At 44.4% G+C, this 14,815-nt stretch overlaps 1 protein-coding gene across 1 annotated transcript; it reads right to left on the bottom strand.

Annotated features, from left to right (window-relative positions):
- Window positions 1–1,409: 1,409 nt before the first annotated feature.
- LOC135385112 (zinc finger protein 84-like) lies at window positions 1,410–12,694 on the bottom strand. The gene is made up of 3 exons (XM_064614288.1): window positions 12,171–12,694; window positions 4,859–5,290; window positions 1,410–2,384 (listed from the first exon to the last, which is right to left on the bottom strand). The coding sequence occupies exons 1-3, from the start codon at window positions 12,274–12,276 to the stop codon at window positions 1,705–1,707; spliced, it is 1,218 nt and encodes a 405-aa protein (XP_064470358.1). The 5' UTR covers window positions 12,277–12,694; the 3' UTR covers window positions 1,410–1,704.
- Window positions 12,695–14,815: the final 2,121 nt, after the last annotated feature.

Below are 14,815 nucleotides of genomic sequence, written 5' to 3'. Positions count from 1 at the left end.
TCGGTGTTTGACCCGAAATGCGCGCAACATAATGAATATGGTCAATGAAATGGAGCAGCGGGAGTTGAACCCGTTCCCAACGGATATGCGTTCCGAAGACCCTACCGTTACACCTCACTGGCAGCTGCTGGTACCTTTTCGACTGCTTCGTTTCACGAAAATCAGGCTATGTGTTGTGTCATCCTCTGTGTTTCTTCGCCTCACCTTCTACTGTGATAATGAGTATGGTGGGCGGATACATATTTTACAAATTGTAAAATGCATTTTTGGGGTTGGTGCCGCTTCGCTCTTTTGACCCGGCGCGCCGAGACCCAAAAGTTGGTGACAGTCTCTTAGCGGGACTTCCCGGGGGAGGCGGCGCCCCCCCTAGTTAATGTTCCGGGGGGGCAAGCCCCCCCCCCCCCCCCCGCAGTCGTGTCAGCAACGTTCGCAGGTGTACGCTGACGTCGTTTGCAGACTCATGAGGACATCTTGTGAACATCAAAATATCCCGAAGTTGTATCACTGGGACGTTCGTGGGATGTAGAAAAAGTGGGACAAACCATAGTCGCCAGGACGTACATGCGACGTCTACGGGCTCTCTGCAATGTTCCATGAGATATCCGAACATCCAGTTTGGGATACCAGATGGACATCCTCTAGAGGTCTATGGTTTACTGGGTCCCGAATCCCTGTCGAAGATTCGAGGATTCGGTTGGTCCATCCCTAGCTACGATAAAGCTGATGGAAAAAGGTCCGTTTATTTTCGGACTAACTTGTTTTAACAGGGCAGTGCCTGACATTGTAGTTTGAGAAAATAAATCGCGCGCCTGAGGACCGAATGCTCCCAATTTTCGTTGAAAGGCTGTCGGTGCATGCGTCCCATATAACTAGAGATTTTTAGGCCAACATTTTAAGATTTTGGGATGCCTGTGAGAAAGAATGACACCTAAATATTTCTGAGCCAACCACCTAAGCAGCACATCTGGGTGTCTCCCCCCCCCGACCAATGTCTTGGAAATAATCCCTCAGTAAGTCGTAGACAGACCACCATGGAACGCATCCCATGGAACTGAAGCGACTTTTCATGCCCTTGCCAAGTTGTGTCTGACGTCTGCCAATGCTTATTTTCCCCAAAATCTGGCAAACCTTGTTTTGTAGCAGACCTCTGAGGGGGTCTAATTTTCACGAAAAGGTACGAAAACTTTTCCAAATGGCTTAGCAATCCCTGAAGAGTCCCGGTGTATCCGGGATGTAAAAATCCCTTTCTGTCATCTTGCTCAGTTCCCGATGAGTTAGGGGTGAGGATGGGATTCTGATAAAAATCCTCTTTTGATGGAACAGAACAAAAGCACTGGGCGCTACAACTCTTACTTCATTTTGTTTAGACCGAGTCCCTCCCCTTTGCGAACACTTTACTGGACAGCAGATAAGTCAGCGAGGAACATTTTATTTAGATCGTTTTGTATACAGGCCTAAAATACTGATAATGGAATCACTGCACAATTAGGGTAAAACTAACAAAGACACTTTAAAAATGAAGGAGGGCAATACACACGAAAAAAGCGATCAAACATGAGACGACAGAGAAGTAATTAAGACAGATATAGATATACTCGATATTTCCAGTCGCTCCGATATAGCTGCGGTAAAAGGCCATGCAGTCATCTCTTCCAAAAAAACCGCCGCACGCTCGCGACACAAAAAGCCCGCGCCAAACCCAGGTTACTTGGTTGCCGTCACACCGTGGTGGCGCTGCATGTGCTTCGCGAGCCCCGTCCTCTGAATGAACGACATGGAACAGAGCTCGCACACGAAGGACTTCTCGCCCGTGTGCAGACGCGTGTGATCTATCAGGGTACACTTCTGCCTGAAAGTCGCCGGGCAGTATTCGCACGCAAAGGGGCGTTCGCCCGTATGGGTGCGCATGTGGGTACCCAGGTTCCCCTTCTGGTTGAAGCTAGCGTTGCACATGGGGCACGTGTACGGCTTCGCACCCGTGTGCGTGTCGAGGTGAGCCTTCAGGTTGCTGCTGTATCTGAAAGCCCGGTTGCAGATGGGGCAGGCGTACGGAGTCTCGCCCGTGTGCTGGCGACGGTGGGCGAAGAGGTGCATCTTTCGCGCGAACGCCAGCGGGCACATGTCGCACGCGTAAGGCTTTTCCGACACGTGACAGATTTGATGTTGGCGAAGGCTCTTTCGATTGGTGAATGCAGCTGGGCAGAGGGTGCACCTGAAGGCCTGTTGATCACCGATTTGCAAGACTGGAAGGAAATAAGTTTGGGTTAAATTCTTGCAAGACGCACCTGGGTTAGCGTAGCGAGCATCACACATTTCAACTGCATCGTAAAAATGGGAGATGAGGTTTATCTTGCCCCAGACTTTGCAGACGCACAGCAATTTGGCTCAAGTTTTATTGGAATTTTTTGCAAGCGTTATGGTCCTGTAAAAAAACAAATTGAAAATCAAGCAAAATGCATGCATTTTCAGTGGCCTATGTCAAACACTGCCATTTTTTCTTGTGTCTACTTCACCCTTCACCTTCACATCACCACATACTGGTGGCACTAAACCTCTCCTTCTGTATGTCGGTGCCACACATAAGCGGCACCACCTAATGTGGTGATACGAAAATGAGGCGCACACAGGGAAAAATGGTGGATTTTGAGTGAGATATGCCATAAGAAATGTATGTGGGTGAACTGCTGCATGGTTTTTAATTTGTTTTCTACGGGACTATAATGCCTACAAAAAAATTCTGGAGTGATATAAACCCCGTCTCCCATTTTTACGACGCAATCAAAATGTGTAATGTTTGCTAGACTAACCGTGCATATTTGTGTAGCATGCTCTGAACAAATCACTACCACCATACAATGCTACTGCCGTATAATATTGACCGCAAACTTTGGCAGGTATGCAGAACAGCAACGACCGCCATTTTGTTTCAGCATCAACTGCCTCACCCACTGTGACACCTCTACGGCAATGGTGAGGTGAGTGGACACCGTGCGCAGCTGAAAGAGCTTCGAGGTGAAAGATGGCTCCGTTAGCCCATGCATGTGCAAACAAAATGGTGCCAGGTTTATGTAAGCGACTAAATTAAAGAACATAAAGTTATGTATTCTAGAGAATTTAGCTTCGTTAGACATCCATATTCCAGGACCTCTTTGTTCCTCTTACATAACAGGGTAATTTTGTACAATTCTCCGTCTTTGTGAACTTTACGAATGAAAATTCCAGTTCAAGAGTCACTGTGTGAAACTAGAGTCACTTTATCTGCGTCGCAAAAAGAATAATCCACAAAATAACGCATGTACCATAGAGAACAATAATCCGCAACATGTGCACTATTCTTGACATCACATGAGTGTGCCATGAGTGTGCTATGCGCCGAGGGTCTCTCTTTAGAACGTACGAATGGGAATGAAGAGCTGCCTGGTTTTGATTCATCACAGGAGAGCAGACGGTACCATGCTAAAAGCATTTCCTAAAATGTGCCTCCACTTCTGTGTCTCTTACTTTTGGAAATGTGACAAGAAGCATACACTTTGAGCAAGTTCTAAGCTTGGTTCGAACGGCAAGGCGTGCTCTTTGTTTCGAGCTGCTCAAACGGCATTTTATGTAAACACAACAAACACATTTTACATGAGTTAAGACAACAAGTATAGGATACCAGATTGGTCTTACACGTCATACAGCTGACAGGAGCAAAGCAATACACAAGTAAAGAGCGGGACTGAATTAACCACACTTGGACATATCAAAAAAAGGAAAAAATGAAGTCCACAACCATCAGACAAATGTGTCAAATAATTATGCAAACTGAAAATGAAAGGCTAGTGGCACCGCAGTGAACTATAAACCCTGCAATGGCCAATTTCTTCAGTATGCACAACTATTTTCTTCCCCCCCCCCAAAAAAAAAAAACACATCAGCTGACAGCCTGCCTCATGAATTCAAGATAGCTGCATAGCACCTAGCGAAATGCTGGAAGCAACTATTGTACATAGTCAACCAGGCAAGAAGGCAGATGCAACCCCTAGAATGCTGAACAAATTGCAACTTGACAGAAGACAGCTTTTTGTTCCTTCTTTGATCAAACTTTGTTCATCATTTTCTATCTGCAGTACAATGGCCAGTATAAAGGCAGAATCACTTTACATAATGAAGAAATGGACATTTCTATGTCTTTGTATGTATTCAATATCCCACTTGTACATAATATTCTCCACTTATGTGTGATTTATTTTAAGCAGCCAATCAGCAGCTGAGTTGTATTGCAAGAACCCTTACTAGGGTCCCACCAACCGTGCCGCACTGTAAGATTATGCTCTCCTGGGAGGAAGTTTGAAAAACCTAGCAAAACACATTACAATGCGAGAGATAATACTTGAGATTGATCCTGCATTTTGCATTCAAACAACAGTACCACAATAGAAGCACAATGCAGACTTTGGTGAAACACAAAAACAGTCCGTTCTTAATGATCGGCATAGACAGATGGGCAAGAAAGTCTAAAACAGTCACAAACTCAAACCAAGGGTACGATGATAGACTGCAGATAATTCCATGTGTCATTTCGAATGAGCTGCCTACTTTTCGAGAGGCATTCTCTGGAAGGGTAGATCAACACAACAACAGAGATGCAATGTAACACGGCACACTGTAAAGAAACATTAGAAACAGCAGGGAGAACACTGAGAATCCTTTACAAACTCTCGCAATATTTCGGAAACAAACAACCTGTCTCAACCTACCCCCTCTCCACATTTGTAATATTCTTCCGCACAAACTCCTCCCTGCAGCAACAAATGCGCCGTAGAAGACTCACCAGCGACCGCAGTTTTTTCCCCCCCGTGAGAAAATTATAACACACTGTTTCTAGGAAACATCAAGCTCTTATGCATGCGGGCATGACGCGACAGACTCTTGTTCTGGCTGAACGTGGCCGGACACAGCTGGCACTCGTAAGGCTGCTCGCCAGTGTGCAGACGCACGTGCGACTTGAGCGCGCTCTTGTGGCTAAAAGAAAAACAACAGACGCTACACATAAAGGGCCTCTCGCCCGTATGCCTGCGCATGTGGGTCAACAGGTTGCCCTTCTGGCTAAAGGTGGACGAGCAGACGTTACAAGCGAACGGCTTTTCCCCAGTGTGGATCCGCATGTGCCTCTTGAGGAGAAAAGTCCGGCTGAAGGCGGAGGAACAAACGGTGCACTTGAAGCGCCTCTCTTGCTGGTGGGGTGCGGGACGTCGTGGAAGGTTGACCATGTGGTGCGGATGCACTGAAGTCATGTGACCTTTCATATCTGCGGAGCAAAGATGATGCGTATAAGGGCAGCGAATGGTCACATTAGTTATGTTGCGTATAAGCAATGCCATTTACACCTAATAGAAACTGTTTGATCCTACTGTTTGATTGATTCCATGTAAGCACCATGTAGCAACTGTTGCTATGAGAGGTGTCTACAGATGTGGATTGATGTAGAAGACAATGACAACACCTTTAATACCCCTAACACATGGGCAGCCCAGACACCCCTACAGAGAAGAACTCCCTTCCGAACGGTGTTTGTTTCCAAAGATACACGACAAAAGAGGTAGCCCCTTTCGCAAGCAGGTCTTTGCGGAAGAGGAGATTTGCTTATCTCTTTGATGAGCGAAACACAACACCAGCCGAAGACTATTTGATCACGGCAATTTAAAGTAAAGTGTGGCTTGCAGATATTATTTAACAGATAAAGGTAGAAATCCATCTTGCAGCTAGTTTGATAACTGCAGTTTATAAAGACCTCACGGAGGTTCGCCAGTACAGTGCTCTCGAGCCACGTTTCAGGTGGCGCTACTGAGCGAAAGGGAGATCGACGCTGCCGTGTGTCCTCCTTGCAGGACCTTCTTTCACCAAGGTGTCTTCCAAAGCAATAATAGGGCTGCCACTGTAAAGGAGTTGTAGCTGGCCCCTGTGTGTCAGGGGTGTCAGATTCAAGGAGGCCTGTTCAGTACCTGCTTTCCCCCTAGTCTATGTGGACATGTGGAGTCAAGATGTGGCTCACTTCAGTCAAACGCTGCAGACTATTCTGAACACAGAAAACGTGTCACTATCAGTAGCTGCTCATGTGGCTGGTGGCTACGTCTACTGAAAGCAGTGCTGTGATTGGCAGATTTGAGCCATGGCAACTATGTTAGGCCAATTGGCGATCAGACAGTTTTTTTTTCCACTCCAGATGGCATTGGTTCTGATAGTCTCTTGAACGAATCGTAATGGTTCACACTTCCTTAATGCACTGAAGAAAATGCAACAAATGCTAGCACACCAGAGAGAGAAACTCTCATAATTATGTGGTTGCTTGGTTGTCCTCCGATTGATTTGATTTGATTTGACTTTACTGGCGCAAGGATATCAAAGCTGTCCTCTGATTAAGAAGACCTGCATGTCACTTCCAGCAGTGGCATGATGCCAAGTGCCTTTCTTGCTAGCCTTGATTTGGCAGATGAGTGAGTGTTCACATTTTGTGGTGCCAATAAATGTGTTAAGTAGGCACCCCTCTTTTTGCGCACTCAAATCGGGCGTACGAGACACCTGGAGCGTCCACTAAACGGTGAAAAGAAACTTTCGAGTGCTACACTGCTCGCCCTCTATTGTCTGCTCGTGCAGTGCACAGATGCAGAACACGCTGGCTTAGTTTGAACCTATAGCAATGTTGGAGGAGACCACGGTGGTTGTGGAGACTGTTCTTTGTAGCAACAAATAAAATGGGAAAGCTGGGAATTTGAAATTGATACCGTAGGAGCTATTTACTGTGAGGATGACTGCACGGCGTGAAGGTGTCTGGATTAAAGCACTGCATTTCAGCGAATGACCACCAATATGTCCTCTAATAAGAAAGCCTACTAACAGTTATAAAAATATTACAGTTTACTGAAATGAGAACATTGGTAACATAGAAAAGTCCGTATTTTACTCCCGAGCCCCCACTTCGAAGGTCCCGTCCTGTTGCTGCTTAACTGGAAGTACGTCATGAAAAATCCCAAGCACCTGGGTGCTTATCGTCTGTTTTCATGCGGCCAAATGAAACGGGGGCGCCAAAAGCGGCTCAGACTTTCACATTCCCAGGTGCGCGACTGGTGCTTGTGTCACGTTAAGTGAGTGGAGTCTGAAACACTCGCGCCCCCGGGGCGCCTACTTAACGCACTCAACGTCAGCAAATTGCAAACAAAAATGCTCCGCGGCGGTCGGGATTTAGGAGTCACTCCAAACATAACTATGCTTTCAGCAACCGTTGCCATGGATACAAGCCAGCTTCCTAACCAGCCACAAACATTCTACGCTTCAGTTTCGCTTCGGCTGAAATACACTGCACCATGACTCTGCATGTCCACGTGGAAAGGGAGAGGAGGAAAGAACCAAAGCAGGCCACCTTTTCACAGATTTGGCAATGAACTAGATGATAACCCGCCAACAGCTATGTTTTTGGAAACCGTAGCAATCCCTTTGACAGCAAAATGATGAGACTACATTACATGATACAGATAAAGCACTTGCCCAACGCACTTTCAAATGTTCTGTTCTTGCACAACAGGTTCGTTCTGCATTATTCATTTTACATTTCAACATTCATTAGCATACACAGTGAAAGCTCTTCTGCTTTGAGCAACGTAATGAAGCAGGCAAGAGATGTGCTGACATCACAGCAATGCCTGTACTGTTTGCCACACTTGTTTATATTCTTCACATGTCATGATGCATTTCGTTATCTTGCCCTGCTAGACACACAGTAACTTTTTGGGATCACAAAAGTACAATACAATGGCAGCTTGTCCGGTGTTATCAGAACTGCAGAGTTAACATTCTCTCTATTTTATTGCTAGCTGTATGGGCTCGAATCCCCCATCACACAGCGGCAGTGCTTCCGTATCCGCTCTGCCCTATGGCTGGCATTACCCCTGTGACCACCACTGACTTCTATAGCATGTGGACTGCGCATAAACCGCCCTCCCCAGAGGAGTGGAGCGGAGCCACTTTGTACTTATGGTAGTTTCATCTCATTGGTCCACAACAGAGCGACATCACTTCCTGGCACGAGTGTCGTCTGCTCTGCTTTTGCGGAGCATGGGCCTGACTAGAATGGGACCTTGTGTTTGTAATTTTCGAGAACGACACTTTCAATGATGAATGGGGGTTGCATTTCGCAATTTGGCATTCCATACTTGTCGTCTGCCCTAACAGGTGTCCGTCTGCTTCTGCATGTTCAAAATTCAAATTTCCATTGTCCAATCATGACGTAGATCTCGCGGGCCAATGAGTAGCGCCAATGAGTATAATGCAGTAGGTCATGGTCTCTGCATGTATGCGTCGTACCAAGGTAGCAGACGATAACTACTCCACTGGAAGCCTACACAACTCATTCTTCCACCAGAAAGCGTCGACACTGCACAAACTGAGCAATGCGCAGTCCTTACAGTACGGAGGTCAGTGATGACCACCACCTCCCGTTAATGTCATAACATGCGACAGTCCAGTAATGCCAATCAGAACCAGGATTACGCTGCTCTTGTGTGAAGCGAGATGACACAATATGATGTAGGTAACATGATAGCAGTGTTCTGCCCTGGCACTTGAAGTAACTTTACAGAACTCTTGAAGTAACACAGGTGCAAGAAATGGATATACGCAGCACAAGTTCTTGAACCTTTCATTCACCGTTCACTCACACAGCATATTTTCTGCATTCACACACTATGTAGTATTGTCCTTCCTACACGCTATACCTGAGCCCTAAGTTTTTTTGGCTTTGGTCTTCTATGGCCACACAACCACTGAGATTTCACGCTCACACATAAGTACCAGCTTTTGCCTTGCAATTTCCTAAAGATATGCACCAACATTTGGCCACGACGGGCACCACCATAGGCATTCCTCCATCCATGACGCATGCAAACTGATAACTCTCGTAACTTCAGAGGCAATGAAACACACAAACACTGGAAACAAAGCACACAACCAACCAACCACCAACCCCTCCAACCACAAAGCACACAATAGTCCGATGAGATTCCTTTACACTTTTTGAGTCACTCAAAGAACACAGATTACTGTATTTTCCGGTGTATAACGCGCACCCCTAAACACGAGCCGAATTTGAAAAATGTTCCATGTATAAGGCGCACCGCAATGGTGCAACAAGCTTCTGTACTGCCACCAGTATACACAATAAACGAAAGCGGTGTATCATATAGTATGCATATTCTATATTTCCATTCACAGGAAAATATTTCCTCTCATCCAGTGTGGCACTCATGATGTCCGTCGCATGACGGACGAAACGTCTGAGTAAAACTTGTTATTTTGTTACGTTAAGTCGGAGTTATCTACTTTTTTGTCCAAATATTTCCGTGTACAACGCGCACCGTTAGATAACGTGCAGGACCTCTTCAGAACACTTTTTTACTGCATAACGCACGCGTAATACACCGGAAAATACGGTATTAAACGTCACACCACATCACGTATATTCATCACGTATAGAATGTCATTTTTGCTCCACAACAATCACTGCTCATATATGGATGCCTGTTTGTTTGAGCATGATACATAGAAAGCGTGTGCCATTTTTCCAAGCCTCAGTTGCACAGTCTTCAGCAAGTCTTGGGGGTATTGCTGGAAAATGACTTTCGCAGTCTGTGCATAAATAGCTGCAAAGGCAAAACGGTATGTTATTACTTACTGAATACAGGGACGAGAGGACATCTGAGCAAGACCAGTCCCACCTAGATGGACGCTCTAGACACAACCCGACAGGTTTCCACCTCTACTGATCTCCTACTGACTTTCTACCAGAGCACATCGAGTATGTCAGAATCGTCATACCTGATTGGAGGTGTGGGGAGGATGCAGAATTAGGGTTGCCACCTGTTCTGATTTCCCCCAGACAGTTTGGAAGTTCTGGCTTTGTGTCCGTTGTCTGGGTGAGTGCGTGATCCAGACACAAAATATTATAGGGAAGGGATATAGGGAAGGCAAAAGCGGATGTGATAGTACTGATGCAGAGACATTGTTGTCAAGCTTAGAGAATTACAAATCACAAAAAAAAAACATGAAAATGTAAATTTAATTTCACTATGACCTGCCAAGCGTTTTATGACTTCGTAAAAAGCAAACAGTTGCTTATAAGCCCCAGAGTAAAAAAAAAACAAGAAAAAAAAAACAAGAACTGAAGTTATGTCTAGACATGTGCAAATAATTATTTTGAAACTGAAGTGAATAGATACATAGCCAAAGCAAATACGAAGCAAACAGTTCTGTATCCCATCCGGATACACAAAACAGCACATGTGCGGATATAAACGTGTGTACAGCACGTACACGTGATATATTCATGCAGATCAGATTATGAACGAAGGAGGATTGAGGCAACCTAGCTGGTGTATATGTGAAAGAGGGATTTTCTTGAGTTTGAGGCAACACAAGAAGATGGACAGACGCTACAATGTAGACAGTCTAGTCTACTTCGTAGTGTTTGCAAGGGGGGCAGGTGCCTCCCTGATCTTAGGCTATGGGGAGCCAAACCTCCAATTTCATGCACTCATGCAGGGTGTCTGATATTTTCACAGGCAGAATATTACAGGATTGGAATGTTTACCTTATGAACTTTGCCTACTATAGGTAACGTTTTCTAAATTAGTATGCACAATCTGGTACAGTCAACTTTCAATTGATGAACAGTTGACGTTCCTGTGAAAATCATTCGTAAATCAAGGGATTCATAAATGGAGGTCTGGAATGAGGAAGGGGAAGTGTCTTGTCCCAAAGGGCAGTGTTCTTAAGGGATGGAATCCGTAAGTCCATGATAGGCAAGCCTGAGCGATGGGCAGGACACGTAAACAAACACAAAATACACAATTGTGTTTTGTGTTTGTGTTTGTTTACGTGTCCTGCCCATCGCTCAGGCTTGCCTATCATGGAATGCATCCACCAGCTAGCCTGCATTTACGCCATTCTGTCAACGAATACATGAGTCCAAGGTTGACTGTACTTCACATAAACACCATCATTACCACCACAACCATCTGACACAAAACACATGTCCGTATCTGTTATTCACATGGAGGGAGAACGGCCATTTCCTAATTAACTGAATGCTGTAAGTAGAAGCTACTTAATGTGTTGGGAGCCATTTTGCACTGCATGTATCGTTCCATATACTATGCAAGTAGCTCAGCTGTATGTGCACCTCCCCAGTGTCCCTCTTTCCCCTATTGCCCATGGAGCGACCTCATTGGTCGCCCCCCCTCTCTCTCTAAAAAAAAAGGGGGGGGGGCTGGGTTAGTAGCTCAACGTGAGTCGTACATGGTTCCCTGTATACGAATACCGAATGCCCTGTTACTGCTGCAAATTGAATCCGTTTAATCCAAGTAATTCGAGGCAATTCCTACAGCATCCCAACCTCGAGTAATTCCATTTTCTTTTGTCCTACAATTTTATTAACTTCCACGTTTTTGCTTTACTGTACCGCTGTTTAGTGTCGGTACACATGTATATTTTTTCATCAATGTGGTGTGGTGCACCATTACTCAGATCATCCTGGTTGTTTGTGGGCACTGCAAAAATAACAATCAATTGAACAACTAGTTTTACACCTGTCTAATATTCACTTGTGCTCCTAACTATGAGTCCAACACACTTCATTTTTCAATTTCAGTGAGCTTGTAGTAACCAGCAAATCATACAGGTGCATGCATGTTGAAACCATTTAAATCCGATAATAATTCGATGCATTGAAATTCTGCGAAATGCACCAAAATATCTTCATTCGCTACATGACCCAAGTGGCCATTAAATATCGACTTGAACTGAATCGACTGAAAGAATTGAACTGTTAAAACTAAAAAAAAAAAAAACTTTTCAGTATTCATGTCCTATGTATACATAGAGGAGCTGTCCCGTTATCCGTTCTAGAGTGACTACTGTCAGTGTTTTCTCGTTACCGGACTAATAATCGGTGTTACTCCTATTTCACTTTGACATTCGCGCAAATTATCGACATTCCCGTGTGATTTTCACAGTTTTGCACGTCTATTAAGCGGTGCAATAACACGATAAACACACACAAAAAAAGACGAAGAGCAAACAATAAAAAATGCCAGTCACAGGAGAGAAGACCGACTGAAAACAGTACGAGCCAACAATACCACAGCTGAATAAAGTATACCCAGGTTCAAGTGCGCAAAGGTGTTCTTTTTCCGCGCGATTGACCAAATTTGATGTCTGCCATACCCGGTTGCACTTATTACCCATTGTGTAGCTAGGACTGCAACGTTACGAATGGATGAAGAGAAAACTCCGAGAACTGTGACCAATACCCCTTATGTGCAAAAACGACAGAGAGTTCTTTCCGCAGAACAAAATGAGTGCAGAATAGTGCATGTCTCCCACAGGCGAAATCTGTGTCACTTATCTTGCCGGTCAATCTGTTGGCTTTGTCGTGGACGTCGTGGAGCACATCGCTGACTGAGTAGATGGCTGTGACTGTGTCACAAATTCGGGTAATACACACGCCGCAGCAGCAAGAGATGAGGAGGAACGACACTGATACATAACATACACATGCGTAACCAATACATAAACAAAGGTAAATGAAAATTCTGTTGGAAACACACACGACGAAATCGCAACGGCAAACGCGTTGAAAGGCTGAAAAGCCTTCTCTTTTTAAAGGAACCGGAAATTGTGGCATCGGAACAGGAGCGACACATAGAGAGAGTGTGGACAACGCACTTTGACGTTCACGTTTTTTCCCCTCCCAAATATCTCCTTTCTTTCCTGTGCATCGATACGGTCGACACGCACTGCCTTTGAAACTCTATTTTGAAATTATTTTACCAATTTATCCTTCCAATAAGCTTTTTAAAGCTTGTTCCTCCCCAACGTGTAAAATTAGTAAAATGCCCTCCTCACCTATACCTTGGTCATGCGTCGATGAAACGGCGATCGACGAAAAGGCGTTCGATGAAATATGGCATTCGATAAAACGGCGTTCGAGGAAATGGGCGGACACTTGAATCTTGTAGTGTTGTCTTTTTCGTATTGTGTGTTCCTCAAACTCAAGGAAATGTGGTGTCTGCCCATTTCATCGAACGCCGTTTCATCGACGCCTGACCAAGGTTAGGCGGCCACCAATTCGATGAAACGGCATTCGATGAAACGTCACTTTTTCGACGAAATTTCGGAGAACCAGGAAATATCTTCAATATCTTTCCAAGTTGAGATTTGGATATATATACTACTTGACGGACAAACTTTCGCTTCCACACAGTTACAAGAATTTTGTTCGTAGGTTTCTCTGGCATAAATTCTATGTCAGCAGAAGTCTGTACCATCAAGTAGTTATTGCATCACGCGCGAAAATATGACTGACTTTTCAGAGCACACACCCTATAAACAATGCCGGTAGGCCAAAATAGATAAATCTGTTACAGCTTTTGCGAGACAACCAGAGACCCTGGTCTCAAATATGACACCAACTGTACATATTGCTTGGGATACTGGGAGTTACTATTTGTTTCAGCTTACCTTGTTTTCACCTTTTTCATTTCCAACTGCTGCCCCCATGAGTATAACCTTCTTTTGCACATAGTACCTTACAAAACGTGCTGTATCAGCCACATGATCTCAGGACTGTTTGGAACGACAAAGCTTCTTGCTCTGGTGTACAGTGTTGTGCTGGCAAGGTGCAGAAAAGGCAGACAATGGCTCACCCTCAAACATGCCCTCAAAGCGCCGAGCACAGAGAAATGTTTGTGCTGCTCTCAACAGTAATCTTCCGTTTTGTCAGTGACGACAGAAAGATATGGGCGAATTGGTGATGCATAATTAAACGATATCTAGCCCAGATCAAAAATGTCTGCAATCCCCAATGGATTATGAAAGAACTTCCACTTTAAACCACTTATGTACAAGGTGGTTTTCGAGTGGAAATTGTTTCGTAAACCGCTTGTAACTACAAAAATTTTTCACCTGGGAGTGCACACAGAGAACACTTGTCCTGTCTTTGTTCGTGCTTTCTGTGCGCATCAGATATCGTATAATTGTTCCTTTTTGTCCTTGCTGTCATATGATTTTGAGTACAAAACACACAGAAAGTAAACATATACAAAAAAACAAACAAAAAAACTTCATATGGCCTACATGAAACAAAGGTTGGGTTGTTCAGCTGTAATAAGGAATCAGTGTGATGGAGTGGCTGAGTACCCAGGTGGCAATCATCTTTGAGGATGGTACCTAAAAGTGCTAAAAGCTTGTGCGAAGTGTGTGGTGACTGTGTGGAAAAGTAGCAGCAATGCATACGTTAACTTGTTATATTATTATTTTTGTAACAATTTCTTTACTCGGTTCACTAGAGCAGAAAAAAAAAAAAAAAAATAGAGGAAGACAGTTCTCATATAAAATTGTTTTGGAAACACTAGGAATCCTTAAATCCACAAAGAATTGTTTAAAAAAAATTTCATCATAAGAATTTTGAAACAGATGCATCTCCCCGTAAGCTTCCAGGTACTTCAGAATATCATATGCCATGCCTCTAGGTGGACTATCCCTTGCCTCCGCATCATCAGAAGAGTTGCTGCTACATTAGGAAAAACGCCAAATAGAGACTCAACATAACAAGTGGCCGACTTTGAGGGTGAGCAATTGGGCAAACAGTATATCTGACTGTTCTTGAGCCCTTGTGCACAATGCATTTAGCAGTGCTGGTTAATAGACTGAGTTACAACACAGATATCACTATACATACAGCATCACACTGTTATATTTCGTGGAACCTTATGAAGAACAGCAC

Source organism: Ornithodoros turicata, chromosome 2, assembly GCF_037126465.1.
Source record: "Ornithodoros turicata isolate Travis chromosome 2, ASM3712646v1, whole genome shotgun sequence".
NCBI lineage: Eukaryota > Metazoa > Arthropoda > Arachnida > Ixodida > Argasidae > Ornithodoros > Ornithodoros turicata.
This window is presented reverse-complemented; position numbering and strand designations above follow the sequence as displayed.